Below are 21,335 nucleotides of genomic sequence, written 5' to 3' on the forward strand. Positions count from 1 at the left end.
TTCATGGTAAAAGAGGATAAGTCCATACAACAGGATTTTTTTTTCCTCTGCCTTATCTCCATGTGATGTTGATAAAAATACAGTATCATTTTCATTTTGTTTTTATAATATATGCCTGTTCCCGTGCACCCATAAATTTAAGTATGTATGGAAAGAAGAAAACATTTTAAGTAGAGAAAACACACATATGGTGGTGAAGATGTGGTGATACCAAACAATATTTTTCTAAATAAGAATGAACTGCCCGTGAAAGCACACTTTCAGACTAAAGCAGCAACTTCTCTTGTTAGTGAATACCTCCTTCTTGCTTTGGGAACACATTGCTGGTACCATCACGTCTGTTTCACTGATTGGTTGAATGTGATCACTGGAAAAACCCTGTCAAAACTGGTTGACAAAGTCATACATACTCTTATTGTTAAATTGTACCAGAGTAACACCCTGAACTGCCACACTGAGAATATTATCCTCAGTCTTGACAGCTTCCTGAGATTCTTCCTCAGCCCAGACAAGCACCAAAGTCTCCCCTGCTGCTCCTTCCAAGGGATGGTCTGAGCAAGTTCACCAACAGTACTGGGAGCAGCAGATGGAGGAGGCAGCGGGGGTCTGTTGAGTTTTTGGGGGCTATCTATAAAATTCCTTCTATATGAATTAAATATAAAAGAGACACAGCTATCAAATTATTTCTACTTCATTTCTCATTGGTTCAGCAGGCTTGCCCCAAAATCTCTGCCTGTAAAGACTTCATCTACTCTGGATATTACTAAGCATAGGATCTTTTATCTAATGGCAACAGTACCCATTTGCAGGGTTTGCAAGGAAGCTTAGGCTAGTAAGCCTTCTTACATGTATTTCCACATCCTAAAGCTGCCTCGGCTCTGTTTCATAATTTAAAGTTTGTGGGTTTTTTTTTTTTAAAGATACAGGTTTCACACTTACAGACTTATATTGCATTTCTGAACCAACAAGACTCCTGTAATCTCCCAGCCTTTCTCATTCCACATTCCTAACAAGCTTCACAGTCTTGCCAGAAACAAAATCAAAGTGAGATACTGTGGTCGTTGTAATGAACCAGGTAGAGTGGATTCTCAGTAGCTGACTTGGCATTCATAGAAAAGCCACTTTTGCCTTGTTTATTAGGAAAAAAAGGCTAATACTACAATGACCCATTATACCTCACAAGCCGGTTCTAGGAACAAATAAGATATGAAAGGTATGGGCTCAAAGGAGTTAAGTTCTGATTTGCCCGTTGTATTTTTATCATTCTCACCCTACATGATTTTAGAAGTACCAAAATAAATCTACCACTGAAATAAAAGAGTACACAAAGTATATTTCAATAGCACAGAAATCAATTCTTTAATATCAAGTAACACAAGGAAGCTGAAAACAAAGTTCTTCTCTTCATCCTAAAAAATATCTTCAGACAGAACAACTTCATCTGATAGCATTCTTCCTCCCTCAGTAAAACAATGCTTATTAATGCTGGCAAAGTAGAAAAAAAAGTCCTGTACAATTTTTTTAAATCTGTGTTGAGATTTTAATATTTCAATTCACTTCACAATTGTACTCAGAGAACTACAAACATTTAAGAGGATAACAGGTCAGAGAGAGGATCTGAAGTCTAGCTCCATCATTTACTAGCTGGATAAAGCTCAGTGAGCTATTTAATAAACTTGTTTTCTCATCTATTTAAAGGGGAAAAAGCGTGTAACACATAAGAGATATTTTACAAACCATGGCCTCCCTTTAAAGACCATATAACATCAAAAAGTCAAGAGAACTATTTGACTTTATAGAATGTGGATCTCAGATAAAAGAATATTCCCTGAATAATATAAAACTGAGTTTTGTTTTGTAATCTCAGAGTTTATGATCCTATCTGCCACTCATTGCCTGAATTTGTATTTCTTTTTTATCAGAAGTTGAGAACTTTCTAGTTGCAGCAAAAATTTCCTAAAGCTATGAAAGATAAATGTACATTTGCTTCCCAGAATACTTATTCCAAACTCTTTATTAAACAGATCATCTAAATGAAATTTTTTTCAAGGAATGAATAATCCTGATATTTTTGTAAATTCTTAATTTATTTTAGAACATAACTAATCCAAGTTCCCTTAGGAATCCCTAAGAATTAATCAATTCTCACCAGGTACTGCATAGCAATAGAGCGTCGAAGAGGCCCAGGAGGTCCTATTAGAAAGACATCTTGCCCCAGAAGATCCTTCTGCATTATCCATCTTAGATGCTGAATTACAGATTGAGCCACAGAGTCTGAAACTTCAAGTGGAAAAAAAGATAAAATGAAATGTAGATCAGTCTACTACTTATAAATCTCCAAGCAATCAGTGCATTTAGTATATTAGATTTTAAAAAGCATATCTATCTATGTGTATACACACACACACATACATTCATTTATACATTCACCTGGTCAATTCTCACACTGCTTTACAATAAACCATTGTTATCAATGTTAAAACAGGACAAAGTTTATGATCTCATAAAGAGTCACATAATCCCACATTTAAAGCCTTTAAGAACATTTGAATGATCACCTGTAAGTGTCGCTAAAGAAATAAAAGTGATTTTCTAGGGCGATATAAGGCACTAGAATCATTACTTTATTACAATTTTATAGTCCAATGCGTTTGTTCTAATAAGGGGACATGATCAAATCCTCCCAGACAATTAATGTTTCTCACAGTCTTAAAAATTGAAGAAAACTATAACTTAAGTTGGCAATAGGTTGTGAGATCTCCCAAACTTCACAGTGAGAAGATTAAATGACTTAACATCTTCAAGTCTATTCTTCTATACCAACTCAGGAATAGAAGACTACCTCATTCCAATGCCCTTCTAAGTCTACTATTAAATCACCCATCAATCTGCTTATCTTCTGCCTAAGCATTTTATAAATGTTTGAATTAATATAATTAATTTGTGTTTGCTCATTTGTAAATCACCCAGTGACCCAGGAAGTGCATTCCTAGGTATCTAAGAAACACTCTTGCCCTTGTACATCAGGAGACAGACAGAATACTCACAGAATGTTATTCAATATAAAACTAAATATAACAAAGAAAAAGAAAACTTACTCATTCTTAAAAAAATAAAAATACAACTGGAGACTGGAAATGGATAAAATGCACATAAATGAATACTACATAGCAACAAAAACAGAATGAACTACCACTACTTCCAATAATATGTTTAACTCTTAAAAGGTATTCAGTGAAAAAAATTAAGTCACAGAATAAATCTCATATGATACTATTTTGATAATGCTCAATAAACTAACAAATTGAATTCATTAGAAATCCATACATATGTAATAAAACAGTGCTTGAGAAGCAAAAAAGCAAGAGAATGATAAATTCAGGATAATGGATACCTGGGCAGGGAATCAGAGAGATTCTCATGGAGAGCTTCAATGGTTTTTGGTAATATTCTAGTTCCTAAATCGGATGTGGGTTATAGTGTTTCCTTTATTATTGTGTTTCATTTTACACATAAACACATACATATATCCTAAAAGTCCTTTATATGTACTAAATATATTCCATATTTTTTACACTTTGTTTAATCACCCAGCAAGGTCATAAAAGAATTCAAAGATCAAACTAAGAACACTTGCCAAGGCTAAAGCTGTGCTTCCCCCACCAAGCCCAACAGCACAACTTTACAAGTGTAGTCTACCTCCTACTCCGCCCACAAAGCTAACATTTAACCATTGGAAAAATAAAGATAAATTTCTGATTTCCTTTATCATGGAGAAATGATCAAGAACAAGGTTTGGGGGACAGCCTGGCTGGTTTGTCATGTCACTGGGACCACACTAAAGCATCTTATAATTTCCCCAAACCAAGTGCCTCTATGTCTGAAAATCAGGAGACTCATCACCTAAGTGGAGGTGCTTGACTTCACTCCTGTCCTCTATGAATCCTCTACAACATGCACAGGGAGCATATTACCCCCAAGGGGGCAAAAACTGGTCCTTGGAAGAGGGGTTGAAAAAAATTCTTAATTCTTATTACAATGGTCTGTTGCCCACTAAAGGGATACTGCACGTAAAAGATAGATAGTATATCTGCGGTATTAACATTTCATGAGATTGGAGAAAGACAATTGGGGGGTAAACGTCCTTAGACGAGCAATAATGAAAAACAGATTGAGAAACATTGCTCTAAGACCTAGACCTTTGAGAAACCAAGAAGTTTCAGGATGCTACAGAAGCAGTTCACCTGAGACTGGAGATTCAACTTCATCTACAACTATCAAATGTCCACTTAAACTATTTTCTTTCCTACTTCAGGCCTAAATCCATCTTTGTGATGTATAGTTTACTCTTTTTTATTTCAAGATGAGTCAGTCTGCTTGCTGTGTAAGGGTGACACAAGATAAGAATTAAGAAGCTCTAACTTCTCTATCATAAACTTACACAATGTTCCCTATCCCACAGATCTACTACCTCTTCTTACACCAGTATCAAATACATAATTAAAAACATAAACACTTTTGGGATTTTTTTTCCCTTATGTTTTTACAAATCTCAGCTTACTTTGGCCACAGGCTCTCTCTGCACTGTTCTTAACAGTTTGGTGTCACTCCTTTGTATTTAGCTTTGGCAATGTGCCTGACCTTCCATTACCTGGACTTGACTATTTAAAATATGACCATTTCCAAAGTTCTAGAAGGTAGAGCCAAGTAGGTCTCTTCAGCTTCCTCCCACTGTTTATTATTTATAACTATTTGTAACTGTTCATAATTACAGTCTCCATTTAGTTCTATTTAGTTCTAGTCCATTTTGAATGCCTTGACCTTGGAACTATATACATTTTTAAGACTTTTTTAAAGCTGAAGGCAGCAGTTCCTAATCAAATGTGAGGTCTGCCCCTCACAAGTTGTCAGTTAAAGTGCTGAGGCTTAAGAATTTTTTTTTTTTAGCAACTCATGAAGAATCAATTATACCTATAATTACAGAGCAGTTTTATACCATATACTTAAGTAGGAGAGAAAGGCATAGTTATTTAAAGTGGGAACTGAGTATAATCCTGAGTATGCTCATAGGAGCCCTTCCACTCAGCATGATCCTCATGTGTTGAGAACCACTGGCCTAAGGCACATCTGACAATTCTCAGCAATCCCTTCCTTTACTCTTGCACTCAACAGTGGTTCTCATCTAGGGGCAATACTGCCACCACTCTATGCCTGCCAGAAGGCATCTGGAAATGTCCGGGGGTACTTTTAGTTGTTGCAAAGCTTTGGGGGATGAGGGATAATTTGGTACACTACTCACATTTAGTGATGTTAAATACAATGTCCAAGATAGTCCCATCCGCCCATTATGTCAATGGCACCCTTGCTGAGAAACACAGTGTCTGACGTTTTTTTTTTTTTCCCAAGGTTTCTGTTGCTTGCATACCACTAATGGATTATTTCTAACTAGTCACAATTAAGCCCAGAGGAAGAGTTCCTCTTAGTTTCCCCTAGCTTCTGAAAGATGAAATTGTCAGGGAGGCAAGTCAGCAGTGAAGAAGTTCTACCTTTAGATTGATCTGCTAGATGTTATGATATCTAAGGCTCTCATCACCACATTTCAATTCTACCTAAGTTTCTTAATACATATAAGCAGCTTCTGAATCCTGTGGCTGGCTTTGTAGTCTATGCTATACTTTCAATAAGACTTCTTTTCCTTTATTTTTTCCTTTTCCAATAAACAGTCATAATAATAGCAATAATTTATTGCATCTTTTTCATGTGCCAGGTAAAAATACAAATGATTTTCCTTTTTCACAAAGGATCTCTTTTAGAACTCACAACAACCCTAGGAGGTAGCAGACTATACTGTATCAGGATACAGAATCAGGCCAAACTGTTCAAATCCCAACTCTGCTGCCTACTAGGTATGAAAACTTCATCAGTTATTTCAATTCTCTGTACTTAGTTTCTCCATCTGTATAACAGATATAACAAATGTACTTATTTATAAGGTTATTACGAGGATTAAATCAGGCACTTAGAACAGTGTCTGGTAATAGTAAGTGCCATATAAGCATTCTTTAAATATTCATTACATACATTTCACAAAAATCAAAGTTCTTCAGGTGCTAGCATTTGTCCACAGTTGCTATGTGCATGAACCAGACTTAGACCTAAGCTTTTGAGTTCAAAGCTTGCACTCTAGCCATTATGTCCTACTGCCCCTCCCAAATCTTTTTAACAGGCTCTTTCTTCAGATCCAAGATTTTCCCTACAAGTGTTGACCTCGTGGGGGCTCCACTGAATTTAATGGACTTGCTTTTCTGGCCATTAATTCTATTTCTTAGTTTTTGAGGATGCCAGTGATACCATGTTTTACTCCTTTTATTGAAATTCCCAACTCATTTTGTTGTTTACACTATGATATGAGAGGACCTGTTTCTCTAAAAAAAAAAAAAAAAAAAACTCCCATTTTTACTTATTCATATTTTAGTTTAGTCTCTTTTATCAAAGAAAATATTTAATTTGTCAGAAAACTATATTAAACTACTGAGAGAAAGCATCATGTACTGCTGTATGGTGTCTGTGTTGTATTTTACATTAATGCTCAAAACTAGCTGTATTTTTAGGATGGCCTCAAGAAAACATGAGTCATACTTAAAAGCATTCCAGAAATAGAAACAAGATGTAAGACTGTACATTACGAACATCTGCAAAACAAACTGCCAAACTGCCATGCATAACCTAATATAAACACAGCCCTGCGTGCACGAGAAAGCCCTGACTTCAATGTTTTCAGGCACAAGATGCTACCTTCCAGGAGTCCACATAATGATAAACTGATGTCAAAATAATACCAGAGAGCTTGATCCTATATTCTAACATTTTCTTCTCTATGTAAAAATAAAACATCTGGTTCATGTTGGGCTACATTCCTTACTCAATCCCTAGCCAATACTTGTTTCAAAAAAAAAAAATGTGTACTATTTTTGCCCAGGCATATTCAAGAGCTTTAAAATAAGTCTATTAAAGGAATCCAAATTATAATTTTCTCCCTCCACAGACTTAAATTTGTCATACATGTAAAGATTAAAATTAAAATTTCAGAAAATTACACATAGTTCTAGTTTCAGTATAGTAAGTCCTTTAAAACTAGTGATGTTTTGTAATCATCCCAAGGGGCAACATAATATAATGGAGAAAAAAAAAAAAAAGCCTTTGAAGCCAAACAGACCTAGTTGTGATTTCTCATCCTGTCCTTTATCAGTGTCCTTGGACAAAAATTCTGAATCTTCCGGGCTTAAGTTTTGTTATTTTCAAAAGAGCAGTAATAATACTTATCAAGTATGACTATTATGAGGATTACAGGTAAAGCTCCATGTCAAACCCCTCAGCCAGTGAGAACCACGAATGGAAGAATATTAAAACCTTATCCTCACCTGCAAAATCCTCTACCTGGTGTGCATCCTAGACAGCAGGCTGCACAGTGTGGACTCAGTGGTAATGAACGGGCTTCTGGGTTTATATTCAAATAACCTTCTGGACCTAGAGCCCACCCTGAAGAAATAAAGGAGAAAGGAACCCAACATTTACCACATCCCTGACTAGTAGAGCTTATGTTAGGTACTTCCTCCTGGCATTTCATTATTTTCACCACAGTCATCCTACAAAATAGTTCAGAAAGAATCTGAACCCAAGCCTGCCACACTGCCCTGCATTCACTCCTACCACATCACAATGAGAGATTTCAAAAGAATCACAACGAATCTCACTGCAAGTACATGTTCATTTACTGAAGTGTCACCTATCACATAACATTCGGTACTTCATATAATGGACGTCAAGGGAAAAAACATACAGTATGTTTAGAACTGAAGGCCACATCATTTACCACATGGGCTAACTGAACTAAGAAATCACTCACAGAGCTACGTTTGTTAAGGATCTACTATATAGGCTTAGCACCAGGAACACAAAAATGAATACAAAAAGGTCCTCTGAAGGTGTCAAAAGAAAACACTGCATATATATAAAGCCTCAGCTTATAAAAAGCCACTCATCTATAATGTAGACTGATGCGTCTGATCCAATAAAGCTATAATCCAAATTAAATGGGAAGTACAATATTGCCTAGCACAGTACTCAGAATAGAGAAGCCATTCAATTTTTTTAAAACTGGAAAAACACATCAATATGTTAAATAAATGGAAACATATCCATATACAATGATTAAGGGTCAAGCTGTTTATTTTTTGTGTAGAGATGTTAGAATAAGAGTGTATATATATGCATGCTTTTCTTGTATTTGCATAGAGAAATACAGAAAAAATACCCCTGAAACTAATAATATGGCAAATAATGTAAATGGAAACAGGGATGAAACTAAGATTTCTCAATGTGTACTTTTTTATATTGTTTTGGTTTCTGAACCACATAAATGTATTATTTCTAAAAAAAAAAAAAAACTAAGTTACTTTTTAAGTCAAGTTTTAGAACATCCTTGAGACAGGAAAATTTCTATAATATAATGCTTTGTGAAAATGGTCACAAAATAGTACATATAGAATGTTTTCTTGGGGCGCCTGGGTGGCTCAGTTGGTTGGGCGACTGCCTTCAGCTCAGGTCATGATCCTGGAGTCTCAGGATCGAGTCCCGCATCGGGCTCCCTGCTCAGCGGGGAGTCTGCTTCTCCCTCTGACCCTCCCCCTTCTCATGCTCTCTCTCTATCTCATTCTCTCTCAAATAAATAAATAAAATTAAAAAAAAAAAAAAGAATGTTTTCTTAAACGATGCATGTAAATACACTCATTTTTAAAAACACTGGGTACATTTATAAGATTCGACTCACACAAAGTATGTTCTCTGACCAAAATTAAATTAAATTGGAAATTAATAATAAAAAGATCTTTGGAAAATCTCCAAATATTTAGAAACTGAATAGCACACTTGTAAATACCACATGGGTCAAAGAAGAAATCAAAAGGGAAATTGCCAAGCACACTTAAACTAAATGAAAGTGAAAACACAATGTATCAGAATTTATGGCATGCCACTAAAGCAGTACTTAGGGGAAATTATATTGCACTTAAATGTCTATATGGAGAAAAAGGAAGGATTTCAAATTAATGGCCTCAGCTGCTGCCTTAAGATACTAGAAAAGGAAGAGCAAGTGAAACCCAAAGAAATGAAATTTATAGTGATCAGAGCTTAAATCAATGAAATAGAACACAAAATAATTTTTAAAAATTAATGAAACCAAAAGCTCATTCTTTGAAGAAATCAATAAAATTGACAAATCAGGAAAGACTGATCAGGAAAGAGAGAAGACACAAATTACCAAAGTCAGGAATATGAGCTAGGGGTTGACATGAAGTGCAGATACTTCAGATATTAAAAAGAGAATTAGTGAATATTGTAAAAATTTTTATGCCAATACATTCCACAACTTGGATAAAATGGACAAATTCCCTGAAAGACAAATTCCTTTAGAAAGGCAGCTGTTCTTGGGGCACCTGGGTGGCTCAGTCGGGTAAGCGTCCAACTCCTGGTTTCAGCTCAGGTCATGATCTTGCAGTCAAGGGATCCAGCCCCACCAAGCTCCGCACTGAGTGTGAAGACTGCTTAAGATTCTCTCTCCCTCTGCCCCTCCCCTCCCCCCACCCACTCACATTCACTCTCTCCAAAAAAAAAAAAAAAAGTCAGCTGTTCCTTATCTAATACAAGAAAAGGTAACTTCAATAACTATATCTAACAAAGATATTGAATTAATTAAAAACCTTCCCTCGAAGAAAACTCCAGGCCAAGATAGCTTCAAGGTGAAACCTACCAAACATTTAAGGAAAAATGCCAATTTTATAAAAATTCATTCAGAAACCTGGAGAGGTTGAAATACTTCCCAATTCATTCTATGAAACCAGCACTGCCTGAATACTAAAATCTGACAAAGACATCACAAGGAAGCTGTTATGGACTGAATGCGTTCCTCCAAAATTCACATGTTGAAATCCTAACTCCCAATATGATAGTATCAGGAGGTAGGGCCTTTGGGAGGTGATTAAGAGCCCTCATGAATGGGGCTTAGAACCCTTACAAGAGAAGACACAGGAGCTTGCTCTATCTCTCCATTCTTTTTGCCATGTGTGGATATAAGAAGTCAGCGGTTCACAACCCAGGAGAGGGCCTTGCCAGAACCCGACCATACTGGTGCCCTCATCCCAGACTTCCAGCCCTCAGAACTGTGGGGAATATATTTCAGGATTTTTATAAGCTACCCAAACTATGATGCTTTGTTATAGCACCTGGATCTAGGACGAAAAGAAAGTTCCAGATCAATATCCTTCATAAATACAGACACAAAAATTCCAAACAATTCTCTCAAACTGAAACCAGTAATAGGTAAAAACCAAACAACACATTATAACGAAGTAGGATTTATTCTAGAAATGCAAAGTTAGCTTAACATTTAAAAGCCAATCAATATAATTCACCGTGTTAACAAGCTAAGAAAGAAAAACCACATTATCACATCAAAGAACACAGAAAAAACACCTGACAAAATAGAATACCACTTCCTGATTAAAATCTCTTAGCAATCCACAAATGGGAGAAAACTTCCTCAACTTGATAAACAACGCATATGAAAAACCTATGCCTACCATACTTCAGGGTGAAGGGCAGAATGCTTTCCCCCAAGATCAGGAATAAGAATATTCTCTCCACTCACCACTTCTATTCAACATTTACTGGAGGTACTAGCAAAAACAGTAAGGCAAAAACAAACAAAAAGCACCACCCAATTAAAAAGCAGCAGCATTACCTTTATTTATATATAACATGACTGTTTATACAGAAGCTGTGATGAAATCTACAAAACAAGCTCTATAATTAATAAGTGAGTTTAGCAAGGTGCCAAGATACAAGATCAATATATAAAAATCAATTTTACTTCTATGTTGAAATTAAAAAACAATACCATTTATAATAACATCAAAAAATATGAAATACTTGGATGATGACTGACAAAATGTATGCAAGACCTGTACACTGAAAACAACAAAAGAGGTGCCTGTGCGGCTCAGTCATTTAAGCATCCAACTCTTGATTTCGGCTCAGGTCATGACCTCAGGGTCCTGGGATGGAGCCCTGAGTTGGGGTCTGTGCAGGGCGTGGAGCCTGCTTAAGATTCTCTCTTGCCCTCTTTCTGCTCCCCTTGCCCCCTCCCCGCTCTCTCAAAGAGAAAAAAAACAACAACAAAACACTGCTGAGAGAAATTAAAGATCTAAATGAATGGAGAGATTCACCTTGTTTACAGGTTGGAAAATTCAATATTATTAAGATATTGCATCTATAGATTCAATGCAACCCCAATCAAAATCTCAGCAGGCTTTTTTTTGTGGAAACTGACAAGCTGATTCTAAAATCATATAGATACAAAGGACCCAGAATAGTCAAAACATCTTTGTAAAAGAACAAAGATGGAAGACTAATTAACATTACCTGATTTCAAAATTTATTGTAATACTATAGTAATCACGATAGTGAGACTTTGGTGTCAAGACAGAGATCAAAGGAACAGTCTAGAAATAGACTCACTATATATATAGACAACTGACTTCTGACAAAGGTACAAAGGCAATTCAGTGGTGAAAAGATAGTCTTTTCAGCAAACGGTGCTGAAACAATTAGATATCCATATGCAAAACATGAACTTTGACCCATACCCTATATAAAATGACCTTTGACTCACACCATATACAAAAATTAACTTAACATAGACCTAAATATAAACTATGTATACAACTGTGAAGACATCTAGGAAAAAACAAGAAAAAAATCTTTGTGACCTTTGGTTAGACAAAGATTTCTTAGGTAGGACACCAAAACCACAATCCCTAAAAGTAAAAACTGATAAATCAGATTTCACTATGCCTGCTCTTCAAAAGACACAATTAAAAAAATTAAAAGACAAGTCACTGACTAAAAGAAAATATTTACAAATCTTATATCTGGTAAATTCCTTATAACCAGAATGTATGAAGAAATCTCAAAACTGGGGCACCTGGGTGGCTCAGTCAGTTAAGCATCTGCCTTCAGCTCAGGTCATGATCCCGGGGGTCCTGGGATCGAGCCCCACATCGGGCTCCCTGCTCAGTGGGGAGCCTGCTTCTCCCTCTCCTTCTGCAGCTTGTGCTTGCTTACACTCTCTGTCAAATAAATAGATAAAATCATAAAAAAAAAAAAATCTCAAAACTCAAAAGAACACAAACACCCCAATAAAAACGTGGGCAAAGGTTGTGAACAGATACTTCGTCAAAGATATACAGATGGCAAATAAGCACATAAACAAATGTTCAACATCACTAGTCACTAGGAAACACAAATTAAAATCACTATGAGATACTATACATACCCGTTAGAATGGTTGAAATTAAAAAGACTGACCATAACAAGAGCTGGCAAAAATGCAGAAGAACTGAAACTCTTATACACTGCTGGTAGAAATGGAAAATGACACAACTACTTTGGAAAACAGAATGGCAGTTCCCTGAAAAATTAAATATCTACTATGTGATATAGCCATTCCACTCCTAGGTATTTACACAAGAAAAAAGAAAGTTATTATGTCCATATAAAGACTTACACATGAATGTTCAGAGCAGCTTTATTTCAAGAGCCTCAAAATTGTAACAGTGATGTCCATCAACAGATGAACAAACAAACCGTAATTACTCAGCAATAAAAAGTAATGAACTATTGAGATATGCAACATGAAAGAATCTCAAAATAATTATGCTAAGTGATAGAAATCAGACAAAAATAGAGTATATATTATATGATTCCATTTATGTAAAATTCTAGAAAATCCAAATATATCTACAAAGCAGATCAGTGATTCCCAGAAAAATGGAGGAACCAGGGCACATTATAAAGGGGTACAAGTACACTTTTGGGGGTGATGAATTTATTTGATCAATATTTTGACTGGTGATATTTCATGGTTACATACAGATGTCAAAACTTACGAAACTGAAAAAAAAAAACTTACGAAACTATACATTGAAATATGTGAAATTTACTGTATGTAAATTATACTTAGTAACATTATGTTTAAAAGATTAGAATAACACATTAAAATGTTAAGTGTTTATAATTAGACTTATAAATGATTTCAGTTTTATCCTTTTGTTTTTCAGTATTGTAGTATCCCAAGTTTTTTGTATTCATCACGTTTTACTTTTGCAATAGGAACAAAAAGTTATAGCTCTTTTGAAAAACCACATTGCAAAGTAATAATAGCCATATTGGAAGTAGAGAATAACTGTGATACACAGGGAAAGTAGTAATATGATGGGTAACATCTATTAGAATATTTTGACAAATTGATCACAATTTAACATCCAAAATTCAATTTGCAACTCAGCTACTTATAAAGTTCTTAACATCCATAACATATTGTTACATTATGATAATTTACTGAAGATATCTTTATTGTCTTAGGGTAGCTAGTCATATTCATGACAAGACTACACCAACCAAAAACATAAAATGAAATAAAAGGAATGACCTTTAGTTATGAACACACCTCAGAAGAACCAGGAATTTTTAGGTCCTGTAAAATGAGTCCAAGTTCTTTAAACATAAAGCATGAACTTTTTATTTTTACGGCTCAGGTGACAAAAAAAGCAGTTATAATAGGTGTATTCTTTAGTAAGTTTCACTTTAAACATGAGGGTTTATTAGCTATTTTTTTTTTTAAGATTTTATTTATTCATTCGAGACACAGAGATAGAGAAAGAGAGCATGAGCAGGGGGAGAAGCAGAGGGAGAGGGAGAAGCAGGCTCCCCGCTGAGCCAGGAGCCTGATGTGGGGCTCGATCCCAGAACCCTGGGATTACGACCTCAGCCGAAGGCAGACGCTTAACCATCTGAGCCACCCAGGCGCCCCTTATTAGCTATTTTTAAAGTTATAATCTAATACATGCTTACTGTAACAAAGAAAAAAATCCAAAAAAGTAAAAAGAAAAATGATCTCTCTTGACCCCTTCCATTTGCAGCCTCATTCCTAACCCAATGCCCTCAAAAAAACTCAAAGTTAAAAATCTGGAGTGTAGCCTTCCATACTTTTCTCTGTATACAGAAAGACATATAACATACCTTGCGAAAGGTGTTCATACTGTTAAAAAAACACAACAGAAAGTATCAGACTTTATACACTACCCTGAAGTCTGCAACTTTTTTTTCAGTCGCAATTTTTGCTTACCAATATGGCATGTACACCCTCAAGGTCCACAGATATAAATCTAACATTCTTTTTTAGCAGTTGCAGAAGTCCATAACATGGGTAAACAATAATTTATTCAACCATTCCTCTACTGATACACTCATTGCTTCCCGTTTTTGTCACTATCAGTAACACCAAAATGCTGGAATACATATTGTGTACAAATATCCTTTATATACTGATTTTTTCCTTAATGAACATAACCTGACAAAGAAACTGCTACATCAAAAGGTATTACTTTATTTTATTTTTTTAAGATTTTATTTATTTATTTGAGAGGGTGAGCAAGTGCGCGCATGAGTAGGGGGAAGGGGCAGAGGGAGAAGGAGAAGCAGACTCCCCACTGAGCAGGGAGCCTGACACGGGGCTCAATCCCAGGACCCTGAGATCATGACCTAAGCTGAAGGCAGACAGTTAACAGACTAAGCCACCCAGGCGCCCCTATTTTTTTAATTTTAATAGCTACTACCATATTACTTTCCAAAAAAGCCATATCAACTCACACTTCTACCAGCAATGTATGACAACACCTTTTCCCTGCAATCATGTAGGTACTGGACATTATAATACTTTTTGTTTTTTTTAGATTTATTTATTTGAGAGAGAGCGAGAGAAAGAGTGCGCACATGCATGCGGGTGGAAGGGCAGAGGGAAGGGCAGAGGGAGAGAATCTTCAAGCAGACTTCCCTCTGAGTGTGGAGCTCCACACAGGGTTTGATCCCACAACCCATGAGATCATGATCCGAGCCAAAACCAAGAGTCCCACGCTCAACCAAGCCATCCAGGTGCCCCTATGATACTTCTTAATTTTGGCCCAGCTGATGCATGAAAATTGATATCTTATAGTATAATTTGTATCTCTCTAACTCTTAAGCAGGTTTAGAACATACCCATTTGGATTCCCTCTCCTGTGGCATGCCTATTTAAATCCTTTGCCTATTTTCTACCAGATGATATGGTGTTTCTCATCAATTTGTGAAATATATTTGTATATTAAGAGTATTAATCCCTTATCATATGTGTTAGATATCCATTAAAATGTGACTTTTAAGTTAAGGGTTTACTACTTGAATTCATTTTCTCTTTCAAACAATGTCATCAGTAGTTGTTAAATTACCACATAGATCCAAAGAAACCTATTTATACATTTCATAGTTCAAAAAGTGTACATCTGCAATGAAAGTTGCAGAAAGCAGCAACGGAAAATACAAAGCAACAAAATGCATCATGAAATGTTAAGTTGTCTTTAGTATGGTGCCTGGGAGAAAGAGGACTAAAGAAAATTTAGGCACTGAATAAAGATTGCTGTGGAAACTCTGGTGGAGACTTCAGGCCATGTCATAGGGCTTTAAAAGTTGATGTGACTCTTCCCTTTGAGGGCTCTTTTCTAGCTAAAGAAATCTCAAATGAAATCCTTTTCTCCAAGTAAATTCTCATGTAATGAGTAGCAATTAGTGCACTATTGAAAATGAGGCTAATCTTAAGATTGGAGGCTTTGCCCCTCAGATTGTTGTTCAAGCTCTGACTCGTGAATCTTACTTAGTTAACACCTTCCTGGAGGCCTTTCATGTAAGCTTTGCCACTCATTCATTAAAACTGACAAGTAGCTGCAATGATTGTTCAACATTATCCAGACACAAAAATGACAGTTTTTCCAGGCTATTCTGTTATTTACATGTTGATGAATTTCTCAAACCTCTTGAAATTTTTACAAGCATCCCCCCTCCCCAAAAAAATCTTTCACATGGTTGCCTTTATGCCAAAAATCACCACTTTTAAAGCACATGTAATTCTTACAGAAAACCTTTGTGCCCTAACTGCTTGGATATGAGTTCAGTGTGTCCAGTAAACCTTAAATGACTTCACATATAATTGGTCCATGGACTGCAACAAGATTATGTAAGGAAGCAGAAATATAACTCTGAAGTCAACTTTGAAGTCATCTATTGAAAACCTGCTACCCTGGAGCATCACCTCATAAGGCAAACACTGGAAGAAATACCAGCTTGATACAATACAGTTTAACTTCAAGAACAAAAACATGAAGGAACCCCTTTTCAACAGCTGACAATTTCATCTAAGCCTTGAGATGCGGTTTTCATACAAAAAGGCAAAAATCTTCAATTACCCACTTCAACACTTGCAGGGGAGAGACTAGGGACTAAGATGATAAGTGGGAGTTATAACGGTTAAGGCAGGAGGTGACAAGACCTAGATAATAAAAAAACTGAAGAACAGTTCAACTCCCCTGTCCCGGCACTGGGCTAAATGCTGTGTCCAACACTGTTCAAATGAAAAGCTGACAACCAACTATAAGACACAAGCATTCATTATCTCAGTCAAATGGTCAATGAATTAAGAAATTTTACTTTCATGAGATAATATTGCTTTCACGTGGTTTTAAATGGAATTTTAGACTTCCACTTGAGAATATTCCCAGACTATAGCATCTCTGTCAGCTAATAGGATTTATACCACTTCCATTAGATAGATATTAAATATGAATATGAGGGTTCATCTTTCAATACTGTGATTTTTATTTCTTCATTACTAAAAGACAGTAGTTGATTTTCAGTGCTCTGAATAACTTTGGAAAAGACAGAAATAAAATAGCACCACCATGCCTCAACTATTTCAATATTTTTCAGTATTTTCAATATTTTCCACACTCTTAAGTTCCAAAAGAGTTATCTAACATACCAGTCTTCTTTTCATTCCCAGACTTATTCTAAAGTAGCCAGAAATACTGTGATAGACTATAAAAGAAAAATCAAACTGCAAGTCAGGAAATCTGGGCTTTGCTACTAATTAATTAGTCTTCCAACCTCTTTCTTATGGTCCTACTTTCCTGGTTATGAAATGAGTTTCAGAGAGGATAGTAATTGCTGAAGTTCCTTTCCTTAACAAAAGTCTGTCATTTTATGTTTCATTTAAAAATGTTAAATATGCAAAAAGCAAAGAGCTAAATCGAAGCATAAATATGGGCAGGAAAGTAACAGGGTATCAAACTTCATTCAACAAAACAGCATTTTCAAAATATTTTAAAAAGTAACTCCAAGGGACGCCTGGGTGGCTCAGTCGTTAAGCATCTGCCTTCAGCTCAGGTCATGATCCCAGGGTCCTGGGGTCAAGCCCCACACTGGAGTCCTTGCTCTGCGGGAAGCCTGCTTCTCCCTCTCCCACTCCCCCTGCTTGTGTTCCCTCTCTCGCTGTGTCTCTCTTTGTCAAATAAATAAATAAATAAATCTTAAAAACAAAAACAAAAAAAGTAACTCCAAAAGAGGGGGGGAAAAAATTATCAAAGTTCTCATAACCAAAACCCATAATCTCCAATCAGTCATGTAATAGCAAGAGTGAAGCCAAACAACTATGACTTTCCCTGCTTGGAAATCGTCCCTGAGAGAGGGAGAAGTAGTTCAAAGAATACAATATTTGGACCTAATATAGTAAGTAGATGCCCAAAAACATGTTTTATTAATAAATATAACTACCCCAATCAATATGTAGCAACCATATAATGTTTATGTGGATATGTGAGATGTTGACTTACTAGTTCAGCCACTTTTCCTATTTCAAGTTAACCAAACTCCCAATAGTCTTTCCCTTACAAATGGGTGCTGTTGCTCATACAAAAGACTAGTAGAGACAATGTTAATAATTTGCTACTGGGTAAAACATGCTACCATCATTTTGATATACAAACAATAATGTATCTAGGGATACTTATATTATGAATATGGTGGGAACAATGATGAATGCATAGCAAGCCAGAAAATGCAAATTGAAGTCTATACACCATCCAACTGCTTTCAGTATAAACTATTTTCTGATAAATTTCAAAGGGTAAGCTACTAACAACTAAACACAAAAGAAGTGAAAAATTTTGATTGCATAAGAGATGTATGAAAACAGCAATAGAAATTCAAAGTATATTAAACCAGAAAATGTTGAGGGTTTTTCTTGGTTTGCTTTTCTGGGGTTTTTTGGTGACAATATATTTGAGTCTTGCTGTATTTAAAAACAGATACCTTTTACACATGGAACTTGATCTAAGCCAACTACTGCTATATTGCTCTCCAGTCATTTGCAAAATATGGAAATATATTCATTCAAAGCATATGTTTGTAAGTCTTAAAACTGATATTATTACTAGGCTCCCTTGAATCCTTAAAGCTGGTATACATTCTCTCACTTAATAAGATCCCCATCCCCCAAATGATTAAGCATCTGTGGCTACGGTAAAATATTTTAGCAGATCCTCAATAGGAGAGAGATGGTACCATCTTAGTTGTTAAAAGAAGGGAAGGATAGTGCTATCCCCTGCTGACAGCAGTCAGGCAATGACTATGCCTCCTATCTAGGTGAGGCTTGAAAGGCCAACATTCTTTCCACACTATAAACACGTGATGTTTTATCTTTGAAAAAAAAACTGAAGCTTTTTTGAAGAGGCTACCACCACCATGTGTGATCCTGGAAACAACCTAACTAAGAGCAAATTCAAAATCAAATCTAGAGAAGATGTATTCCAGATTCATTTTTTATTTATTTTATTTTTTAGAGAGAGAGAAAGTGGGGGAGAGGGAGGGGTAGAATCCCAAGCAGGCTCTACGCCCAACATGGAGCCCGATGCAGGGCTCAATCTCATGACCCTGAGATCATGACCTGAGCCGAAATCAAAAGTTGGATGCTTAACTGACTGAGCCACCCAGGCGCCCCTCCAGATTCATTTTTTAAAAGTTAGACTGAATGAAGACGAAAATGTTTTTAGCGTATCTCTTAAGCAGAGTCATAGCAGCCATTAGTATTAACCATATTCAACAGTGTTACAAGCATGGGATAATGGGAAGGAAGAAGGAACAGAATCAGGAGACTGAGGAAATGGTTGTGTCAGGGACTCAAATTTATTGAGCACTATGTGCCAGGCATTATCCTATTCATTTCACATAGGCTATCTGATTCAATCCTTACAATATATCATCCATAAGGTTGAAATGATTGTTCCCACACTGGCAAGGAAATCAGAGCAGTTAAATGACTATAGAAATTCACACATCTAAAAAGAAGAAGAAGGAGGAGGAGGAAACGAAGAAGACAAAGATAAAGATGAAGAAGAAGAAGAGGAAGAAAGAAAAAGAAATTCATATCTAGGAAATAGTACAGACAAAATCTTAAGCATAATCCTCCCCCTCAAAATAGATGTTTCCATATAGAACCCAAACTATATAACAGTTTTCCCACTGCTATTCCTCACTTCTGAAGTTCATTATAAAAGTTAGCTACATTCATAATAAAAAAAGATCCAGAAATCAGGGGGAAAAAATGAGTGTTTTCAATTATCATGTAAGGTGTTATAAATCTATTTTGTTAAGTTTTCTCTAGGTAAATATAAAAACTTGTTAAAGATTTAAGTCCCCAGTCTCACCCCCAGAAAAGATTACCTATCAATACAATAATACGATTAGGTATAACCATTAAATAATGAATACTACAAATAAATGTTCCTGACTCCCACTTCCAGTTAGGATGAAGAGAACTGAAGAGAATTTTACTTTCAACCTAACAACCAGAACTAGGCAGTTGATCTGTAAAAATCACAGTTTCTTAAAACCTACCACACAGCTAAGAATACAAAGAAACCTGAATGAACTAAATTCTAGAGAGTAATGAGCATTTTCAAAGAGAGAAGAGACCCACAGCTAACAAACATATCTGGCAGAATGGTAGGAGGAGGAAGAATCCGCCATAGGTGTATCAGGAGAAGCAAGGTGAACTTATAGCAAACTTACAATGGCCACACACAAGCTGACATGATGAACTAATCTACTGAAAAGTCTCAGTCACAGAGAGAATCTGCACCTACCCACTAATTCTTCCTCACTGGCCTTCACTGAGTGCAAAGGGATACACACTAAAAACCAGACACAGGGCAAGAACTGAGAGGTATTCTTCCTGAAGCATACTGGACCTTTTGTTAATACAAGGCAATAACCCACTGAAGGCTGGGGGTGGGACAGAAGAAGCAACAGAAATCCCTTCAATGCACTTCACAACTTTATGCCGTATAAGGCAGCAGTTCTCATGGACGGTGTTAGGGCAGAAGAGCTGAGATAAAAACCTCTTTGGCACTCTTGGCCTTCACTAATATGGCCTCTGGAGGCTGGAGGCAGGGCAACAGCATGAAGAGAGATCTGGGTTGGAGAAAGCAGAATACAGGACTAAATGGCAAAACTCCCCAGCAATCCAAAGATGGAGCCATAAAGCAGAGACTAGCCATGGTTTGTAGAGCTGGAAATTCAGCTATAAAGCATAAAGAAAGCTCTGGAATCTCACCAGAATTCACATGCTGAACATTACTAAAGAAAAAGTCCTGATCTCTTCCTCAATGCCTTTGAAGGTAGAGATAAGTGGAATCTAACTACTCTACAGAAAGCCCAGTCCCAGCTCAAGCACATATTAGTTTGACTCAGCATTCCTCCTTCGGTGCCCGCCCCCCCCCTCCACAAACACGGGACTTAGCAGATGAAGAGGCATGCCCTTTTCTGGGGTAAATATCATTTACTTCAGTCTCTACTGTTCTTTTATACACAATGTCTGGCACACAATAAAATATTATGACACAGAGAAGCAACAAAATATGATCCATGTTCAAAAATCAATAAAAGAAGTTCTAAAAATGGCCTAGATGCTAGAATTATTAGACCATGAAAAATATGTTAAAATATCTAGTGCAAAAGGAGGACAACATGAATGTATTCAAGCATGAGACTGAAAATATAAAGAAAAACTGAATGGATGTAGAAATGAAAAATGTATTAACAGAAATTAATGAATCATCAGATGAGATGAAACCAAGACTGTACAAAGCTGAAAAGAAAATCAATTAGCTTAATTATGGCCAAGAATTTTCCAAAATTGATTAAAGTTATTAACCCAGAGGGGCACCTTGGTGGCTCAATCGTTAAGCGTCTGCCTTCGGCTCAGGTCACGATCTCCGCGGGAAGCCTGCTTCTCCCTCTCCCACTCCCCCTGCTTGTGTTCCCTCTCTTACTGTGTCTCTCTCTGTCAAATAAAT

General features: G+C 36.3%; 1 protein-coding gene across 10 annotated transcripts in view; it reads right to left on the reverse strand.

Moving 5' to 3' along the window:
• Positions 1–21,335, reverse strand: part of VWA8 (von Willebrand factor A domain containing 8) — a 344,595-nt gene that overhangs the window by 303,046 nt on the left and 20,214 nt on the right. For all 10 annotated transcript variants that reach the window (XR_010409990.1, XM_064586049.1, XM_064586051.1 and 7 more), the window contains one exon: positions 2,150–2,280. Coding sequence is in view for 9 of the 10 variants with exons in the window: in XM_064586049.1 (XP_064442119.1) it covers positions 2,150–2,280 (131 nt within the window). In the remaining variant the exon portion in view is untranslated. The remainder of the gene's footprint in view (positions 1–2,149; positions 2,281–21,335) is intronic.

This window comes from Mirounga angustirostris, unplaced genomic scaffold, assembly GCF_029215605.1.
Source record: "Mirounga angustirostris isolate CCGP_5_RB_7025 unplaced genomic scaffold, mMirAng1.0.hap1 SCAF_3, whole genome shotgun sequence".
Classification (NCBI taxonomy): Eukaryota; Metazoa; Chordata; class Mammalia; order Carnivora; family Phocidae; genus Mirounga; species Mirounga angustirostris.